General features: G+C 43.8%; 1 protein-coding gene across 1 annotated transcript; it reads left to right on the forward strand.

Moving 5' to 3' along the window:
- The first annotated feature begins 1,674 nt into the window (after window positions 1–1,674).
- Window positions 1,675–18,602, forward strand: sbk1 (SH3 domain binding kinase 1). The gene is made up of 4 exons (XM_030077726.1): window positions 1,675–2,709; window positions 12,767–13,008; window positions 13,998–14,200; window positions 14,724–18,602. The coding sequence occupies exons 1-4, from the start codon at window positions 2,672–2,674 to the stop codon at window positions 15,549–15,551; spliced, it is 1,311 nt and encodes a 436-aa protein (XP_029933586.1). The 5' UTR covers window positions 1,675–2,671; the 3' UTR covers window positions 15,552–18,602.
- Window positions 18,603–21,606: the final 3,004 nt, after the last annotated feature.

Raw genomic sequence — 21,606 nt, forward strand, 5'->3', positions numbered from 1 at the left:
GGTTTTGCTTTTCTTTCTCCTCTGCAAGCTGACCCCGTGTGTAAACAGCTTATCTTTCACACTCACCACTATATAGGCTAATCTTACTCCAGGACATGGACTTGGCCTGGGTCTCTTGGATGCAAATCTGCACTGGGAGAAAATGACAAGGTGATATTAAAATAAACAGAACATGCATTATCTAAAAAGGCATTTTTCCAATTGCAGAAAAAAAGTAATCAAGAGAAATAGAGACATAGAGTCCTTAAAGTTAAGCTTTTGATCCTTGGTGGATTTGTTATGTCATTTAAGGCGAGGGGGCTGAAGAAGGACCGAGGGGCCAGAATTTAAGGAAGGCCCGTGGCACAAAAACCGTCTGGCAAAATAAATGACAATACATTCTTAAAATATTATAAAAACACATGTTGAAGCAGCTCTTTTGCTCATGTCTAGCCACGTTTAGCCTCTTTAATACTGCATTTCTTCATGTAAAGCAGGTCACATGTTATGAAAGCACCTATATATGTTGGAGCTTGCTACAATGTTAGATTATTTTACAGTTTTTTACTTTTGGTTGCAAGTATTTCTCAACACTGAGTTCATTTTTTCAGACCGTGTGTGTGGTCCCTGTGCACCAGACTGTGAGTGATTTTTCATAGGGTGTGCACAAAATGTATTCAATGACCACAGTTTTCAATACCAGCAAAACATAGTGTATCTCCAGGAAATTTTGCAAATGTGTTGGCTATGTTGCACACTCTGCTCAAAACTGTTACATTCAAGTTCCAAAGCCGATTCACAAAATTCAAGTTGACAGCAATGTAAATCACAAATACATATATTCAAAATACTACACAACAGAGCAAAGAATCAATTAATTCAACGATTGACATCAGCTGAAAAGCTGTAAAAGAGTGTTGCTGGTGTTTTTAGGTCATTGTGTTGAGACTGAGAAAATGTTCCTTTTGGGAGAAACCCAGTGCTTACATTTTGGTGGAATAATCTCATCTTCTGGGGCATGGATGCAGTGTTTTGGTAGTTTTAGTGTATTTTAGTGCATTCTGGGCATGAAATTGTTTTGCCCAAGCGGCATGCAGCTGCAGACTGTTGTATGAAGAGTCTTGAAAAATTGCACTCACTGGGAAGTGCTTGTAACCAACTGTTTAAAAAAGTAGGTTGTGACTGCAGGCTTATGTCATGCTTTATTTACTCATGTGACCATCTCTACATAAAGAAGTGCAAATATAAGGAACATTACCGGCTGAAGTTCGTGAAGACACGATTTGGGAAAAGGTGCTTCTTCCAGGAGTATTTTTATACCATCTTAAGAGGTGATAAAAATCTGCGTTGATATTTATTTTGCAAAATGATTTTTGCAGTATTGGTTTTCATTGAAATGTTACATAATAAGTAATACAATAAATCTACCAGGGTCCAGCGGCTTCGATGAAAGATTGTAAGAACTGTGTATCTATTTATACCTCTCTAGAAAATGTCACACTTCCAACTTTTCATTCAGCTCTCACTCATGTCTTTCAATCTGTGATCCCTGATGATGCGCCGAGGTTATCCCTGTTATTTCAAAGGCATTCTCCCTATCTAATTTGTTGTGGCTGGCAAACATGTCTGGCAGGCAGCCTGTCATCAAACATGTATAGTAAATATGACCTGCCAGGGCATAGAATTAATTGAAAGTCTTGGCTCACTGTTACCTAATAAGGACAGTTGGCAAAGTCACAGTGTTAAGTACTTGAAGCCATAAGCTGCTGAATTATGCAAGAGTTGTGGAGCAGCTTGCTCCTTCAAAGAATGGGAAATAAAAGCTCGCAGAGGCACAGAGAGGCGATGTTGATGATGAGGATGATGATGATGATGGGAGAGGTCCGGCGCTAGGACCCTGTACACGTGAGTGTATTAGTTTGCCAGAGGGTGGAGACGGTGAACAATGAAGGAGCTGACTGGTAGGCGCAGGAGAGGAGCAACATCTGAGGGCAACGCAGACCCCAAACGCTTCCAGAGTCCCGCTGGAGTGACGGACCAAGCAGACTGACCGCGACAGGCAGGGACATGGAGATGCTGAGCTGAAAGCCTGCGAGTTGGAAAGGGCTGGGAAACATGTAGATTTGTTCACGCAGGCAGAGAGCAGCCTACTGTGTGATTGGGGTTGCCTCTCACTGTGCGGTGCTGAGTTCGGGTCATGCGGACCACAAGAGGAGCGGAAGATAAACACGCACCCTGCTCCCGCTGCTTGGCACGCTGAGATGGTTTGCGCTTTGAACGGGGATCCCAGTCTGTGTCATCCTCACCACTGAGGGATCACAACATCAGATGGCTGAGCATTCAAGGTGCTATGATTCAGATGATTACAGCCGCCTTCAAAGAAGTCACACACTGAAGAGAGTCTTCTAAGCCAGAATCATCTTAGGAGGAGAGCAAGCCAAACAACACAACGACGGACCTCACCTGAGCTTTGTCAGCTTTACAATAATATTAATAATAAAAAACACTTTGCAGCGAGCTTGGTGTTGAGTTTTTAGGAACTGCTCAGTTTTATACAAACCAGAATTTGTCACTGAAAACAAAGAGGTTCCGCTATTTTTGTAAACCAGGAGCCGACATCCATCCCCCGCCTGCAGACTCCAGTGGATCGGTTGTTCCCAGGCGGAGCGCAGGAGCTCTGTTCGCCGTGCGGATGCAGGACCATGGAGGAGAGAGACAGGTCGCCAGCAGGTGAGCAACAGCCACAGAAACACCCTGAGGTGCCTCAAACTGGGTCATTCCAGCAAGATACGCCATGCTGGAAGCTGAAAAAAAAAACGAGCTACTGAGCAGAGGTAACAGGAGGGCAAGAGGATAAACAGACCCTTGAGCTTGAGCTTCTGCTATTTTCTTATGAGTGGGGGGAAAAAATGAATCAGCATCTTCTCTTTGAATCAGTAACCACCAAACAAGAATTTAGCTGGGATAATATGACAAATATTTTAATATGAAAAACAAAACACACAAATGCATTGTTTTATCTATTATTAAAGCCCTGACAAACTGATTTCTTTTGACTGTTGAGCACAGAATGTAAAGGTATGCTGATGCCTGTCCATTGAAAACTCACTTGAAATGAGTGACTTTGCATTATGTGAACTTTCACCCGTACACTCTCAATGGAGAGTATTGGCGTATGCAGTAGTTCATGAATAATCAATTTATCTTTGATCTGTTGGATCCAGCAGCCTCAAAGACTACAAAAACACACACACTCACACACACAAAAACAACAAAAAAAACAGGCGCATTGCACTCAGTGTCAACATTCACTAACATCATTATTCCTGCTCATTTTAATCATTATCTAGGCTAAATAAAGGAACTGCTATGTCATTCTTCTTTTTGCCCCCACATTATCCATAATTCCTGCAACGAGCCTATTTGTCATTTGTGATACCACACTCAGTGTGTACGAGATTGACGCAGGGCACACAGGGCACTCCACTTTAAATGGCTCTTTTATGCTTTGTCCAGGACAGACAGGTAATATCTCATCGTTAATGCCCTCTAATGCATTCAAATGAGTGGCTGACTTGATTGAGCAAACCCTATAAAAGCAGTCAGCAAAAGCTTGGGAGCTGGTAATGGACTCTAAATGAAACACAACGATAAACAGGACAGATGGATTTGCTTTTGTCACAAACATTTTATTGCCTTACAAGAACCAGCAGTAATGGCTGTGACCTTTGCAGTGGCAGCAGTATGTATGTTTCCTTTACTTCTTCCGAAATCCAAGTTAAATTTAGAGGCAAAGTTGTTCTGCCTGTGCTGTGTCATGTATCTGAGCACATATGCTGGTGCTATTACATTATCTGAACATGTATGAATTGGCATCCATCGTCACCTAAATGCCAAAAAGCAGTCAGTGTTCATCATAAAAAAAAAAAAAAAAAAAAAAAAAAAAAAAAAAATTGCGCACAGTAGAGAAAGTCCTGGTAATGCTGAAACAGTGTAATCGGTAAATACACATTTTTTCAAAAAGTAGGCACATACATACACACACATACAGTGATGCAAGGGTGCAGCCACAGGGGAGAGCTGGAGGCTGTTGTTCAGGATGAAACACTCTGGTAGGTAAAGTTATGCTTAATTGGCTGCATGGCCAAGCGGGTTGATGAAAGAGAGAGTGTGACAGAGAGATTGAGGTGAAGGTTGGGATTGGACGGGAGAGGATTTGATTGCAGCTCTGGTTCAGCAGTCTCAGCAATCACCATCAGGTCACTGAGCTGTAACTCAATGCTCTGGACGGAGGATCTCACAGTCACGGCCCCATGTCACAGTCTGGTTACAGTTTCCCCTTTTGCTGGAAGGCAACAGAGCCCCAAATAAAGCCGATTTCCTCCTATAGTGGTGCTGTGACATCACTCATCTTAGCCACACCCACTATTAAACCCTCATTTTATCCAGCTCCTATGTGTATCCATGGAGTCACGCTTCCCCATGTATTCGACATCAAAGGATGCAGTGTCTTGTATCTGCTACCTTAGGGGGGGATGCTTCGGTTCAGTCTCATTGGATCCCCCCTCTCTCTTTTCTCTCTCTCTCTCTCTCATCACATGAAGCCTCTCTATTGGAACCTGAGGCTACTGGATTGTAATAGGGTGGGGGGAAGGTACAGTATGTTCCCTGGGTAGCTTATTGCAGTGATATTTCACCATTGAGCGCTTTAGAGGACATGATTGCAATGAGGTTGATGATGATGACAGTGATTATGATTGGCATTTACACTCTGTTGCGCTTCAACATTGAGCTGTAATCCCAAAATACAATAATGCATAGGATTCTGCAATGGGATTCTTTTGCTATTGTCTCTTTTTTTTGTTTGTTTTTTTGTTTGGCGTATTTTTGGGCTCATTCTAATGGATAGAATTTTCATTGTGCTCTTAGGCCGGGCTTTATTTCCTCTCACATGGTCAGTTGTGGTCAGCATACTGCAGCTCAAAGTCTTGGTGTCACTATCCGCCACTAAGCTCCAATCTCAGTGATTGTGTATGGATCCTTTTTGGGCTTTTAACCTTGGGTTATCTCTTTGTGGGTCCTGGGTCAGCCAAGCAGGGGGCCGATGGCTGCCAGGACCTTTCAGCAGGCAGTCGCTCCACGGGGAGCGTGACAGAGAGAGAGAGGGATGATGGAGAGTAGAAGCAAGGCGAGTCGGGAGTTGTTACCAAGCACTCAGCCCCAGCAGGGATCCTCCTATAAGGGGAGCTAGGCACTTGCTGAGAGAGTGTGATTTATCAAAATGAGTGTCCGTGGCCTGGGCCACCGGTCCACCTATCACAGCACAGTGGGAGGTTTCCTCAGCTGTGTATTGACAGGGGCTCTGAGCCTGCTAACTCCCTGGCTCTGATACTTCGTGCCGTTAAGGCAGATGATTCAGTTATTTACGCCTGATAGGGGAACTGAATGCCCTGAGTGCAACTGGCCACAGTGAGGAGGCCCCAGTAGGCTCTTTATTGAGTTTTAGGGGGGTTGAGGGTAAAATGATTTGCTTTTACACCGCTTTTACAATACTGTGAGAACTGGGAGAGAGAGGCAGACAGGCAGACACGGCATAACAAGAGACAAAAACTAGCTCAGAAAGGAGCAAAATGAAACTGGAGCTAGATATGGTTCTAGTTACAGTTTTTGTGTCAACCAGCTTCAGAGGAAACAGTTGTAGTGATGACAGAAAAAGGCGACTGACAGCAGATTTAACAAAGCAACTAAATCATATTCCAAAGCCATTATCTTTTTTATTGTAACACTTACATATTTATTTTAGTATGCATGCAGGTTTATTTTTACTTGATATTGCCCACTTCCCTCAAACGCAGTGAAATCTCCTCGTTCCTTTTCATTTCCTGGAGCTCCAGCTGAATCTCATCCCCTGAACAAATGACGATAAGAGATTGGACCTCATTTCTCAGTTTGACTTGTTCATATGCTCAACAGTTAACAACAGCTAAGAAAATGGTTCAATTTGGTAAACAGTGCAGTAGTCCTGCCTCCAGGGTGCTGTTGGTCCCTGTTAGTCCCATGTGTTGAGCAGGGACCAAAAAACCAACTGGAACTGGAACTGGACCCTCGGCGGATGGAAAATTCAGAGTTCCTGTTTTTTTTTATAGTGCCAAAAGGTTTGGTACCACTGCCATGGAAAAGGGCCCATGGCCCCCTACTATCTGCATGGTTATGTGTGCATGCATGTGTTGTCTTTTTGAGATACCGAATGAGAGAAACCGCTTCAGTCACAATGTATTTCACACATTGTTTTTAATTTGACCAAGAGGTGAGGCACGGTGGGCATTTTGACAGCAAACCGGACGCAGGAGATCAGTCTTCACTGATAATGACTCTTGTGCCGAGGGCAGAGCAACCAGTCCATTAGTGGTGGAGGGAGGTAGATACATGAGGTAGACACTGCAATCTATTTATTTCACTTTCATTAGTCCCTTGTTTACATTTCTCGAGGACAGAGGAGAGGGAAGGAGGAGCGGCAGAAGGAAGGTTAGCCCTCCTCGGCATTAAAGGGGACAAACATTTTGTGTAAAGCTGCTGAACCTGATTCTCTCTCACCGTAAACATACTTAAAATGTACCGTAACATTAAAATACTGCCATTTCATTTTAAGATTATGAAGATTCAGCATCCAATTCTAACACCAGAGAGCTTCATCTTTCCCACACACAGTATCATGCAAAATCCTTCCCTCTATGTCTGTATTCATGTTCACATGTCAAAGTCTCAACATGATGATGATGATGATTATGTCACAGTTCTGCAGTTGCATTATTCATACAGTTTGACTTAAGAAGACTGATAGCTCAGTGAATATACATAATTATCATCCCGGATGAGATTCATATCACAATGCAACAGATAAGATTTGTCCAGTTGAGGGCTGCATTCAGTTGATACTGAAGATTGTTCCCATGGTGACGCAATGCTAATTTCACTCCTGTTAACCTTGTGAGATCAAATAGCCCAGTTATTGACACATCCTTGTGTCAGACTGAGTAGGCACTCAAACATTCAAATGGAGATATAAAAATGCAGCACGTTGCTCTGAATACAACAGAAGGATAAAGTGATAACCCTTGTTTGTGGGGAAAACAACAGTGAAAGGCCAAAACAACAACAAGGCGCCTTAAGCCCACAATATGAGATATACACAAAAGTGCAACCCTCAAACTTGAGAAGCTTGGGACACACCGAGTGAGGCACATGGAGAGAGCGCACCCCGAGGCTGTACAGAGACAGGCATGAGACAAGAGGGACGGTTGCCAGTGGTATCACAGGGTTCCTCTCTGTTCTCATCTCCAGCCAAGACTTTATTGAGGAAAGGTCAGCTGGCCCCTCCAGCTTAATCCTGTGTCGGGACACGTGGAGTCAAGTACAACAGGTTCCCATGCAGAATTTGGAAGCAGAAGGTTGTGTTTCGGGGGTTATTAGGATGTGAAAGCTGATGTTTTGCCTTTCTGGAGTTATTCAAGAGTTGAAATGTCAATGCACGACGGGTGTGAGCATAACAGACATCTAGTTTGATACACGGTTCACTAGTAGGCCATTCAATTAAAGATGAATTTGTCTTGTTTTGAACCGTTTCAATTTGATGTGAGTTCCTGAACCACAATTTGAGTTAACGATTTGATCCGGGACTATTAGCCAAAACTTCATACCCATTAAATTTACACATGCAATATTTTATGACTACCTTTCTCTTCTAAAATATGAGAAAAAATCCAGCAGACTTGTTTAAACATACTGAAAAATATAGCTGAAATTCATGTTATCCTGTTAGGTCAACATAAAGTTTGGCCTCTTTATTTTGATTTTTACTCAGTTCAAAGCATTTCACATGAGTTCGGGCCAAAGAGTGATTCAGGCGTATTTATTTCTTTTAGCAGATCAGTTCAGTTGAACTGTCAGAATTTAAAATCAATGCATCAGTGCAAATGTATGGATCCTTATAGCCCTAGAACACACTCATCTCTGAGTTGCTGCTGATTGGAACAATATCCTTCAATCTGTGTTTGAGATGAAACTAGTTGTTGAAGTACATATTGTTGCTGCTGGGTGAAAATCTTGTATTTCCCAAATGTCCAAATGAGAAACTTTAGAAAAAACAGCCTTGTGCTCAGATAGACCACCATGCATTATTAAGTTTATCCATGGATTTGCAAAGATTTGAAAAGGCTTGAAAGGGTATCAGAAGTCCAAATGGCACACAGAATTTTCCCAACCCAGAGAAGACCACATAATCCTTCAATTAGAGTTAAAAAATCACAATTGGAGTTGCGAGGGTTCCCAGCGAGCGGTCCAGGGATCCCTTTTTTAAAACACTTACAGATGATTTAGAAAGCGTGGGCCTGGCTGAAAAACCCAGAGACATTACCGTGCATTACAAGCCAAATCCTCATTTTTATGTAGGCTGTGTTCGTGCTACCTTGTCTTTGGGCGGCTCAGAGGCCAGGAGGGGAGCAGAGGGCGGTATGGGAGCTCAGAGGGGCATGTGGCTATGGTCAAACATGAAGCCTGAGTCGTGCCGAGGCTCACAGCTGCTCCCTCCAAGAGATAGGAACACAAAGGGCCTTTGATAGAGTGTCGCTGTGGGACTGATACACCAGCCAGCCACCCCCCGTCCCCCACTACTGCAACTACACACACACAAACACACAAATTCTAGCACAACCTCTCCCAGAACCCGCATAACTTCATCCACACACCCACAAGGCACTGCGCTAAAGTTTCTGATTCACATTTCCAGCGTCATCGCAGCTGCAGAGAGCACCATCTCCCTACCTCTCATCACATTTTGAGACTCTTAATCCAGTTCTGCAAAGGAAATGAGTCCTAGGTTTGGGGAAGGGGGAATCGGGAGGGGGGGTTGCTTTTGTTCTTCCTGGGAGCTGAGTAATGTGATTAAGCTCCATGCATTCTGCCCATGGAGACGAGTGCGCGCACAGCCTGCCAAAGCTGAAGGAGTGCCAGTAAACAAGCGCTCCCTCGTCCTGCTTCATTCTGACTGATGGAGGCTATGGGGGCAGGCAGGGTGGGTGGTCATAGGAAATCTGCTGTTAGTCTGCCTGTCATGTTTAAATGTTTAATCACCAAACGGGGACAACAAACTAGTCTGGATAATGATCAACATTTGTGTTGACTTGCTTCAGGCTATACAGTGGGTACACTCAGCGTGAGTAGGCTACAATATTCATAGTCTCTTATATAACCATCTCCAGCCTTATGATAAAATCAAGAAGGGAGTGGGATCTCCAAAGATACATATGGTACACAGGGTGCACTCTTCGATCTGCAGTGTTGTTTTTGTTTTTTTGTTGTTGTTTTTATTTTTTTCCACCAAGGATGATGAGCCAAGAAAATGAGGCTGCAAAGTGGTTGCATCCTATTTTAGCTTCTTCTGTCTAATTCTTCCTGCTATATTTATCAGGCGCTTACTGCAAGATAGCTGAGGAATCTCTAACACCTTGCACCCAGTTAACACATTCACAATGCCTGAACAAAAACTTAATGTGCCATGTAAGTCTGCATAAGGTGTTTATGCAATGCTTTAATCATTTATGAGATGGAACAGTGGTTGGTTTGATTTAACAAAACAGTCAGAGGAAAAACGACAGCGAATTTTACAAAGTAAAAGTGCCAAGAATCTGATGTGGAGCCGGTGTGAAGGTCCAGTTCAGGTATTTGAACGTGTTATGAACCAGAGTTAGTGACTAATATTATAGTGTGAGCATAAGTGAGCAAAAGTGTCTTTGCAGGAGTGAAGAGGGAGAAAGGACCATCAGTGAGGCTGGATGTGCTGGTTTTGTGTTTTTTATGTTTGTGAATGTGTGTGCATTATTGCATTTGTTTTATATGTGTTATCTGACTGTGTGTGTGTGTGTGTGTGTGTGTGTGTTGGTGGTGGTGTTTGGGAGAGAGACGATGATTACATCATCAGTGGGTGAGATCAGCTTCATCTTATCAAAAGGTCCAGTTGTATGTACAGTACTGTATGTACAGACAGTCACGATAACAAAACCTCACTCCCCACACACACACACACACACACACACACACACACATTTCTGATTCAAATTAGTCTTCAGGAAATACATCTAGTATGACCGACTCCATCATGAGCTTGCAACTACAAGATTTTTTTTCCTCTTAGGGTCAGTTTGACCTATTTCAAACTTGGCACTTCAAAATATCAGCAATAACTTTCCTGCCACAACTTTTTCAGCTTCAGCAATTTGATTGAAGTACTCAGAGCAAGCAGTGTACTGGCCAAATGTGTTTACCAGGCGAAACTAAGTAATCCTCTTTTTAGCCGTCACACTATTGACTGTATGGAAATGCATATGTATGGCAATTTCACTAAGGGTCCTCATAGATTGACATTCCTTACCAGTACATATACTCCTTGAACCTGTAAGCTTGTTCCATTTCTCCAAACATCCTACCTGGTCATATTGATTTTCCTGTAGCTGTCTGCCAGTAAGTGCTGTCTGAAGCCAGACATTCCAGCAGCCATGTCTGAAAAGCTGGCTAAAGTGATCCAGAGGGACAGGAAGTCCAATAGATTTACTGCAAACACATCTCCTGTTGATGCCTTCCCAGCAGAAATGAATGTCTCTCAAAGCCTGTCAGATTTAATCATCTGGTGGGGGATACTTTATGGATGAAGAGATATAGAACACAAAATGATACCTAGCTACTAAGTCGGTGGAAACCACACACATAATAATACTGTGTTCAGTACCGGTAGTATTGACATGACTTGATAACTCACTCTGTAACTCAGAGTTGTTATTCTAGTTTAGCCTTGGCTTTTTAAACACTTAAAGTGTCAGTCATGCTTACGGGACTGTAAATTCCACAATGAGAGCACATAATCATACCCCTCTATTTGTTGTTGAAACAGGACAATACAGTTCCTCTAATTTGAAATAGGCATTTTGTTGGGATGCTTTGTTTTCAATTTGAAGGCTGCAGGCTAGTGTTGTGCTTGTAACTTTGTGTTCCTATTCTAATGTAGCCCATATACATTTATATAAAAACACTTGTAACACAAAGTGTCTGTTTACTTGTATTGTTCACACAAAGTTTTTAATAAAGGAGTGTTTGCTGAACAGACTTGGGAGGAGGCTTTTAATAAGTATTTCATTACAGATTTGTGAATGCACACTCCAAAATGTAATCTGTATTCCATTACATTGTTGAAAGTCAGTAACTTAATCTAAATACTATGGATTACTTATAAAATACAGAGTTTTTCATACAGCAAATGTTAGGGTGGCATGTTTCACCGAGTGGCGGAACAAAGTAGAACAATTTTCTAAATCTGTGTTTTTGAAATTGTTTTACATTACCTTCCAGATCACCTGCAGTTGCTACTCGCTGTCATTAGATGTCATTAAAATTTCATGACAGCAGATAAGCCTCAACTAGTTCCATCAATGCAAAACTGTTGCTGATGAGAGAGAGAGAGAGGGAGAGAGAGAGAGAGAGAGACAGAGGGAGCGAAAGGGAGCGAGAGGGAGAGAGAGAAGGAAGGTGGCACAGTCAGGAACCATATCAATGTAAATGTAGCCAAACAGTGCCAGTGTTCCCGTTTCCTCTCTTTCTTTCCTTACCACCTCTTTTGTCATGTATGGAGGGCCACAAACATATAGACATATAGACCAACGACTTCAACTTTGATTCTATTTAAATCTATTTAAATGTTCATTTCAACCTGCACTAAGTGATTTCAGAACCTATAAATCCTAACCTGTGGTTTATGGAGACTTCTGTACCCCTAGATATATAAACTAATATCAAGTCACTAGGCCCATCCCAGTTTCCTACCTCTTTTCTCTGTTGTTGTTAAGTTCCAGCCCAGAATGTAGCTCCACCCACTTCACCCCCTCGCCAACCATCTCTGAAACCAAGCATTCTGCAGATAAACATCTGAATTTCAAATCAGTCGTGCCAGTGCCTCTGTTGCCGCAGTCAGCACTGCAGCGACAGACAGAGTTCATTCAAAGCAGCTTATCTTGTTGCTGAAAGTCTGCAGCTTCACAGATTTTCAAATTGGAGGTCAGAGACAAAATAATCCAAGTTATCCAACCAGAGCGCTGTGAGAGTGAAGTGTATCCTTCATTTCCGTCCAAAAAACACATTTTTTCAAATTAACTTTTTTTTTTTTTTTTTTTTTTTTTTTTCATTTTTACCTGGTAACATTGCAGGATGGCTGGTGTTAGTATTTACATCTGATTTCCCCTCTTCTGTCTTCACTGACTTGCCAGTGAATCTATCTCAACATAGTGAGAATTAGACCAATAAAAATATGACTAACTTCAAAATATGTCTTGAGGTTGTAGGTCAGTTGATGCTGAGGGAAGTTTCATTGCTGGCTCACATAATTTGCATTACACTGTTATATTTCAGCTATTTTCTTACTTGAACATAAAATGCTTTCGGTATTTCCAGGCTCCAAGGCCTCTTGAGGGGACCGGGGCCCGATGTTAAACAAGGTGTCTGGTTTTTGGTGGCGGGTGATGTCACTACCTGTTGTTCTCTATGGCAGTGACATCACCCGCCACCAAAGACCAGACACCCTACTTTTCACTATTTAAGGTCAGTCTTCATACAGATTTGACTGTGGGGTTAAGTTACTCTTTAAATAATCATGATCTCAGCATTGACCAAAATAATTGTGATTATGATTTTTGCCATAATCAAGCAGCCCTAATACTTACCTCCTGTTTTGCCTTTTTCTGCTCAGTCTGCCCCACAGCGTCAAGGCGAGCCTGTCTCTTTCTCCATCGGGGCCGGGCCGGGTGGGCAGCGGCGGGGGCTCCCCCACCTCCAAGATGGGCTACTGCGGAGGCGTTCCCGTGGAGGACATGCAGGCCCTGGCCATCACCTCCCTGTCAGCAGCAGACGTAGCCAAACACTATGAACACATCCGTGAGCTGGGCAAGGGCACCTACGGCAAAGTGGACTTGGTGCAACACCGAACCCAAGGTGAGTCGGGGCACATTGTGAATCTGGGACGTCCTGGTGGCTCAGCTGGCTAAAACATATATGATACAAGTGATGTCCCGGGTCCAAATGTCATTCAGGACTTGGTTGTCGCTAGTTATCCCCTTATCTCCTCACCTCCTGATCACCTGTACTTCTGTACCGTCAATGATCCGGTAGAGCAGAAATACCACAAATAAAGTCATTTTGGGAGTCAGATGACTCATAGCTGTTTGGAGATTAAATTGCACAATGCTGCTGTGCGTTTCTCAGGTCAGGATAACCAGTTAAGGCAGATCATCGTATTATATCACTGGGTCTCAAGGCATTGCAGCAAGAAATTAATTTCATCGCAGTGAAAAGGCTTTGTTATGTTTTTTTTTTTTTTTTTTAAGGAGTCGGGGGTAATCCTGGGTTATAGGGAAGTAAGTGTTGAAATGCCCTAAGAAAGCACTATAACTTAAAGGCGTGCAGACTGAGAGGCTGAGATGTCAATAGAGATCAAAAGTGCCATGTGAGCACTTTGAAGAGGCTCTGTATTTCTGCAGCTGTGATAGTGAACAGCTGGTTTCATGTATGCTTGAGTGTGCGTGTGTGTGTTCGTGAGTGTGCGCGTGTGTGTGTTCGTGTGTGTGTGTGTGTGAGAGAGAGAGAGACAAGGCGTGGGGGGAGATTCAGTCATTCATACATGCATGTTTGTATGAATGAACATAGCAGCTGCTACAAAAACAGGGCTGAGTAGTGGGAAATCTCCCTACTCCCTTACAGCAGCAGATAACACTTCGCTTCCAAATTTAAATGCTCTCAGCTATTTTTAAATAGTACCAGGAGTGATTTGGATAATATAATAGTCACTACTGTTGCTCTCAATAGTGCCAGAAATATTGAACTGACATGCAGGCTCGGTGATACAGTTATTCACCAGATAAAGATTACGTTTTTGCAGACTATATTGGTGTATGTGCTTTATGTAAATATCTGTTTCTTTGTAGGCACCAAAATGGCACTGAAGTTTGTTACCAAGAACAAGACGAAGCTCAAGAGTTTCCTCCGGGAATACAGTCTAACAGGTTCACTTAGCTGCAGCCCCTTCATCATCAAAGTTCTGGACGTGCTTTTTGAGACGGAGGACAGCTACGTGTTTGGACAAGAATATGCTCCCGCCGGGGACCTTTTCGACATCATCCCCCCTCAGGTAATGCTATCATTCGCTCTTCCACCAATCACCGTCCTCACTCAGCCAGCGGCTCTCCAATCAGCTGCCATGTTCAGGCACTGCGGTTTTAACAAGCTCTCTTGGGATTGGAGCCTTGTCTTAGCCCTGGTCTCCTTACACTACAGAGCTCTTACTTTGTTTTAGCGAATTCTGGTTGATGTGCCGGGATTGCTTGACTTCAAGGTTCCTCTAAAGGCTCATTAAAATTGGGCACAATGAAACTTAAAATTGAGCCTCTTTTGTCTCACTTCCCCCTTTTTGTGTGTCCCACTTTTCCCTCTGCACCTCCCCTCCCTTACTTAATGCATCTATCAGCTACTCTTTTTGCCTGCTCCTCACTGCAACTCACTTCCCGACGAATCGTTCTCCTACATATATGACCTCCTGTAGTTCCCCCTCCCTTCTCCACAGTGTATCTGCCTTATGTTGCATTAATCAAAGCATTCTCTGTCTCTCTGTTGCTTTCTCCTGCTTTCTTCCCCTCCCCTTTTCTTCTCTCCAGGTGGGCCTGCCAGAGGAGATGGTCAAACGTTGTATGCAGCAGCTAGGCTTGGCCCTGGACTTTATGCACAGTAAAAACCTCGTGCATCGGGATGTGAAGCCTGAGAACGTCCTCCTCTTTGACCGCGAATGCCGCCGCGTCAAGCTCGCCGACTTTGGCATGACCCGACGTGTGGGCTGCCGGGTGAAACGGGTGAGTGGCACCATCCCGTACACAGCACCCGAGGTGTGCCGCGCCAGCCGAGCCGAGGGTTTCCTGGTGACCACCAGTCTGGACGTGTGGGCGTTCGGCGTGCTGGTCTTCTGTATGCTGACGGGCAATTTTCCCTGGGAGGCGGCGCTGCCAGCTGATGCCTTTTACGAGGAGTTCCGGCGCTGGCAGAAAGCAGGATGTCCCGTGGGCACATACCCCTCTCAGTGGCGCCGCTTCACTGATGATGCTTTGCGCATGTTTCAGAGGCTGCTGGCTGCCGAGCCGGAGAAACGCTGCGGAGTCAAGGATGTCTTCTGCTTTGTCAAGTATGACCTGGTCAGTGAGCTCCGGCGGCGAGCATCCTGCCGGGCCAAGAGAGGTGAGAGGTCAAGCTCAGGAGTGTGTACTGGCACTTGCACATCCTCCTCCTCCTCCTCTTCGTCACGCTCATCCCATAGACACCCAGAGCCCTCCACCCCTCCGGGAACATCCTGCCTGCGCCCGGCACCACTCAAGCGTAGCGTCCTGTCCGATCCGCTGTCTCCCAGGGAGGAGTCGACGCAGCACCACTCTCCAGGCCGAGACAAGAACAAAAGTCAGATGATGATGGCCACCGCCATCGAGATCTGTGTTTGAGCACACCGGTGTGAGCCATGCAGTCTAGAAGGCTTTTCACAGTAATAACTAGCTGTGAAGGCTTTTTTCACTGTAATAGCTAGCTGAGAAGAGGTGTTAATGACTAGCACAGAGACTCATTTGAGAGAAAGGTGAGGTATTTTAAACACAAAAGAGAAGCTCAGGATTGCATTCCCCGGCTCTAGAAAAAGGCATCATCAATCAGCGGCTCACACATCTGGACAGCTTATCCCTAGCACATGCCTTTTAGGTTTTGATTTGTGACCAAAGACTGCTTCCCAAGCTGAATCCTGGAGTCCACTGACGTTGCTTCTCCTGGCAACTTTATCCGCTGTTCAGCCTATTGTGTTATTTTGCCCATACACTGTAGTGGTGCTAATGATTCTAAATTTAGATACTCTGAAGAACTAACACCCTCGTTTCTCACTCATCTCTCCAGCTCTCTTTACTGAAGCTTTTCTTTCTCAAAGTATAAGCCCTGGGGAGGCCCGGACTCCAGGTCAGGCAGTGCTCTGCAGGAAGCCTGTCAGTCAGAGGCCTGTGATCTTAGGGTGAACTGACACACCTGCATTTGACTGCCGTTTCTCAGATTCCCTGTCTGCTTCCAATACATAAAATTGGTTATAGACTGTTTCAAGAGAAAATGGAGCAAATGTAAAAAAAAAAAAAAAAAAAAGTGAAGGAAAATGTGAAACACTTATGTAGCAGTTTGTGTAAGGTTCATTTCGGTGTCTAGACTGAGACGGCTTCTCGGTGATAGGCATCATCTCAGGACATTTCAGCTGGTCACTTCCTGTCTCATGCTGACTTTTATTGGAGGGTCAAAGCTGATTTCCTGGCTCACCACTTTGATGGAAACTGATTGACTGGCTGGAAAACACACCTGCCAGTGTGGAACTGGTCTCAGACCAGACACTGGGTTCCTTGGGATAAAATGTTACATAATAGAAAACAGGGATTGTACATTTTCTGACTGAAAAGGTGGCAAACAAGGAGGAGGCGGAGGAAGAGGAATGTCTTTTTATCGTTTATTTTCTACCTGCAGTGTGTGTATGGGTGTTTACGTGTGTGTTTGAATTGCTAAAGCACAAGATTTTTGTATAGGAAGAGAAATCTTAGTGGAAACATCTACTTTATACTGTAAATAATTTGATATGTCCTGGAGGGCAGTGTAACATCAGGTAGTTCAACCATGTAGCTGTACTAATTTTCTACAACAGGTAAAATGGGTTATAGGGTTTTACAGTTTTTGTTGGGGCAGTGCACTATATGTAGCAAAAAAATATGACAAAATGTACAGTATATCAACAAAACAAAGGTATATGGAAATGTGTTATAGAGTCAAAATGTATAATGCGGTAGCAGCTGCTGTTCTTTTTTTTTTTTTTTTTTTTTTTTTTTTTTCTCATTTAATGAGTTTGGTCTGGACTTGACCAATGCTTTCTGACCCAGGTATGACACTCAGATTGATGAATAGGTGTCACATATTCCTCCCTTCTCCTATCACCGAAACATCCACTTGCATCCAATCAGTGGTGCTTTCTGTTCGTCATCCCACTCTTGTCTCGTTGTCAATATTGTTCAGTCATTTCAAGCTGAAAAGATGTAGAGAGCCAAGTGCTGATCTATAGACTGCAACAGTTCACTCTCCAATATTACGCAAGCGTTTCCAATATTTGATTTTCAGGAGACAAAATATAGTCAGAGCCCCATGTGTTTGCGCTCTTTGTCACACCTTTGCTCACCTTTAATTTAGTCTGCCCAACTCACTGTCAATTTGTCCATATTTTCCACTTCAATAGCAGAGACCAGGTGTGCATTGTCTGGAGAAGTGACCTCTGTGTCAGCCTTTGTCATTCAGGGAGGGAGATGATTGATCCCGAGCAGCACCCTGCTACGGATTTGGCTTCTGAAAAGCTACGGCTAATTACGTAAGAGTCTAAAAAGCAGTGGGTTCAGTCTCAATGTTTCACCGGGTCCTCATTATTGTCCTTCTCTGAGCTTAAATCGTGTTACTGATATGTCAGCCAGGTGTGTGTCTGAGTGTATGTGTCTGTGTGCTCGTTCTCCTTTTGTTTATTTCCCCACTCCTCCCATGACAGCCCATCAGCTCTGTCGCCATAGTGACAGCGCCAGTGCTCGTCTGGTTCTGCCGTCAGCTCCTGTCCTCTCCTCGAACATCAGGGTCTAATTGATGAATTCTTTAGGTGCACAGTCCAAAAATAAATGAACCGGTCACCAACCTTGCCCCGTCAACCGGAGCTTCTCGTGCTTTGCGATACATCAGATCACGTTTCTGCAGATTTTACTCCGTTGCGTTTGCCGGTACGTAGTCCAGAGTGCTATTCTCAACAACCCTCATCAACCCTGATGATTACAGTCAGTGTCCTTGTCTGTTATGTCTGTTACTTTTGTGTGTTTCCACTTTCCAAGGGCAACATGATTAGGCAGTCTTATTAAAGGGATGTACTGTATGCTGGCATGCTGGTGGTTGGCTGCCTGATAGGATCTGTGAAGACTTAATCCCCCAGTAGGTCGTAATAGAATGTGAATTAGCCCAGCCTTACTTCCTACTTTTCTGTCTGTGCAATAATGTAGACTCTACATCATAGATAAAGACAGAGCTAGGTTAGATAGACCTGAAGTGATATTCATAAAGTGTGCATAACATTACTGCATGTGTAGCCCCCCGCCCTCCTTGACAAGTGACACGGTGCTTTGATGTGAGCTGCAGTGGCTTTGATCGACGTCATAGCCACGGGCATCATAGCGCCGTTATCCCTTGTCATAAGTGCAATGTTGTGTGTCATGGACTGTTACGACAGGAACTGTCAAATTTGAAGACGAGGTGTCAAATTATAGAAATTTTTATTTAAGGTCTAGAGAGTAGCCTTCCCTTTACCCACCTTCTGTCAAGCTGTTTTTTGTTTTTTGCCCTCAAGTATTGTTGTAAACCCTGATGTAAATACTGTACGTAGTGTGTCTTTAACACAAAAGAATAAACAAAATGTTAATATATGTTGAAATAAATTTGTGTACCACAACATTGTGGCTCTTCTCCTGTGTGAAATATGTTTTCCTGGCTGTTGAAATGGTCTTTAATGTGCTCCACCTATGTAGGCAGCACTAATCTATCCCAGTGTTAGATGTGCCTTAATGCGGCACATTACTGTAGCTGAAGGTCATCTTGAATTACATGTGATTTCCTGAGGCTTTGGTCTGCTGTGCTAGCTAGCCCCCAGACTACTTAAATATGCCCACTTCCATCTGAAAGCCCAATTAACACTTCCATTGATAGGAGCTATCTGCTGCTCTCAAAGAGCAGATGAGTTCAAGGGCGGTTAGAAAATGGCACCGAAGTTGAGAACAGATATCAGCTGCCTCACAATTCACTGTACATCTCTGCTGCTGTATCAGAGTGCAGCAGTTTGGGCTCGTCGTAATCAGCCTGGCTTTGGACAGTGGGGGTGTGCTGCGGTGTGTATCTGCCCCCAAGCTAAGATAATCAGTTCAGACAGTGCAGGAGGAAGGAAAGGTCAACCATGACACGAGGCTTGTGTACTGTGTGGAAGCCTGTCCTTTGTGATAGCCTGGTCTCTCTGCTCTCAGAGGGCCGCTACAGCAGCCTAGCGGCAGTATCACAGTCCTAATTGTGTTAACAGCAGGTGCTCCGACCCTCAGATCGTTTGGCTGCAGAAAAATAGAGGATGTTTAATTCAGGCTGCGCCACAAAGGCAAGGTATTTCATGCAGGCTGAAGGTTTGGCAAGGGCGGTTTATACCTAAGCTGCAGCAGCTAAGCAAAATTGATTCACAGGGACCGGAGGACGCTGGATGGTAAATCTCTGATAGGTGGTCCAGCATTTAGGATGGGTGGGAAACTCAGGCAAAGTGAGCTCTCTGGATGCAGCTGTCTCCGAGAGATCAAGTGTTAAATCCTCTTCAGTTACGCTCTCTCAGCATGGGCTAATGTTGGTAACAGAAGTTGACTGTGTGACTGACAGGCTGGCCACTCTGTGTCCTGACTCATGTCAAAGTATTTCAACTCTCAATTAGCAGTTTTCACAGTCATCTTTGAGCCGTGGACACATAATGACAAAATGACACTTGTGAGGAGTTTATAGTAGACCCAACAAATCTCCCTCCTACTCTCAACCTGATATTATCTCAGCATGAAATGTTTGGAGGAGAAAAAAAAAAACAACCTCATTGCTCCACCAACGTACATGAATTAAAGTGAACCGGGGAGAAAGGGAAAGTCATTTTCTCTGCAGCACATTCTCGGAGAGTAATTGAATTATTTTAAAACCAGTTCATGAAATAATTTAATTCAATTTCATGAAGAACACTGTCTGAGTATGGCCATGAACAGAGATGTTTTACGATGAGTATACGGAAGGAATCTGGCTGCACATCTAACTTTGAATGTCTGCAGAACTTCATGTGATGACGCACAAGAAACGGATTCAAAGCCAGATTCTGCCAGATATAATTAGAAACACGCAGTATCTCACTTGAGGAGGCACATTTTTCCATGGTGGAAATAGAGGTCACAAGCATATAGCTGCTGAACATTTGTGCCCACAGTAAATGATGCAACTGCCGTGCTCTGACAGAGACCTCCTACCCTGGTTTGCTTCAATGGATATACAGCTGTCTAAATACACACACGTCATGTATGGGTAAAGCATTCCTCTGGAGGCTAAATGCATAGTAGACAAAAGTCTGGTTTGGGTAGAGCTGTTAAAGGAACAGTTCAGCCAAAAAAGAAAAAAATATGTATACATATATTTCCACTTACAGGGACTCTTTTCCAGGAATCGGTGTCATTGTTTTTTTGGATAGAGCTGTGGCTGTTCAGTTTTTCGCATGTGCATTTTGCGACAGATTGAGCTCCACAAAATAAATAAATAAGTGAATACCCATCCACCCCCATTGCAGTGAGCTGAAGGGAGGCAGGGAAGATGGCAGCAGACTGGAAACCTCACCAAATCACACAGAAACTATCTGGATGCATAGACCTCATCAGGAGTAAGTGTGGAATGTCTTTTTTGTGTTTTGGGAGAGCTCATCCTTTTATGTTTGGGTGAAGGACAAAATATTGTATTAGTGCTAATGGCTAAACTGAGGAGATACTGTGTATTTGGTAATTTCCTCAATGTTTTAGTGATAATATCACACAGACTGTGGACAATAACACCTTTTTTTCTGCTCAGTTTAACACAAACCTTGAGCTTCACCTCAACTTCCTGCCTCCGCACCTGCAAATGAATCACTCGAAAACTGCTGTATGCACCTAAATGAAGGATTATTCGAGCCCTAGATGCAAAACGGCTGCAGGCATCATGGTGGAGGAAATGCGGCTGCATAAATAATGTGTCATCACAGTAGTGGGACACTCGGTAGTGGATGGGGTCTTGATCACAGCAGGGGCTGACAGTGGAGGGATGTTCCCCGTTCCGTCAGATCTAGACCCGGGTGCCATGTAACAAGACGGTTTTGTTCCCTCAGATCACAGCTGGAGAGCCTGGCAGAGAGAGGAAGAGAGAAGGGGAGAGTGTGCATGAAAGTATGTCAGAGCAGAGAGAGGGGTAAGAAGAGGAACACTTGGTGTCAAGTGGGACAAATGCGTTTGTATGTATGCATGAGTTTGTGGATTTGCGTGTGCGCAAGAAACAGAGTAATACAAGGATGCCTTGTTGGCACATTTGCTCATGCATTTTGTATGGTGTTTCTGCATGTGCACATGTAGACTAAACACACAAGACAATACATATTCAGAGCACTGCATTCATTAGATAACAACCTAATGTGTCCTAAATCTGTGACAGCTGTTTTTCCAAGGGAGAAAAGGGACCTCCAACTGCAGACCAACAACAAAACCCATCTTCTGTAATTTTACTCTCACATGACTCTCAGCCACAGACAATACAGCATGAAGGAAAATCTGTAGCCATGAAAGTTTGTGTGTCTGCAAGAGCATGTTGCATTGTGCACGTGTGGGTGTGTGTTTTGCCTGAGGTGTGCCACTAAACTTTTGTCATTGCCACACACAA

The sequence above is a fragment of the Myripristis murdjan genome, chromosome 19 (assembly GCF_902150065.1).
Source record: "Myripristis murdjan chromosome 19, fMyrMur1.1, whole genome shotgun sequence".
NCBI classification, from domain to species: domain Eukaryota; kingdom Metazoa; phylum Chordata; class Actinopteri; order Holocentriformes; family Holocentridae; genus Myripristis; species Myripristis murdjan.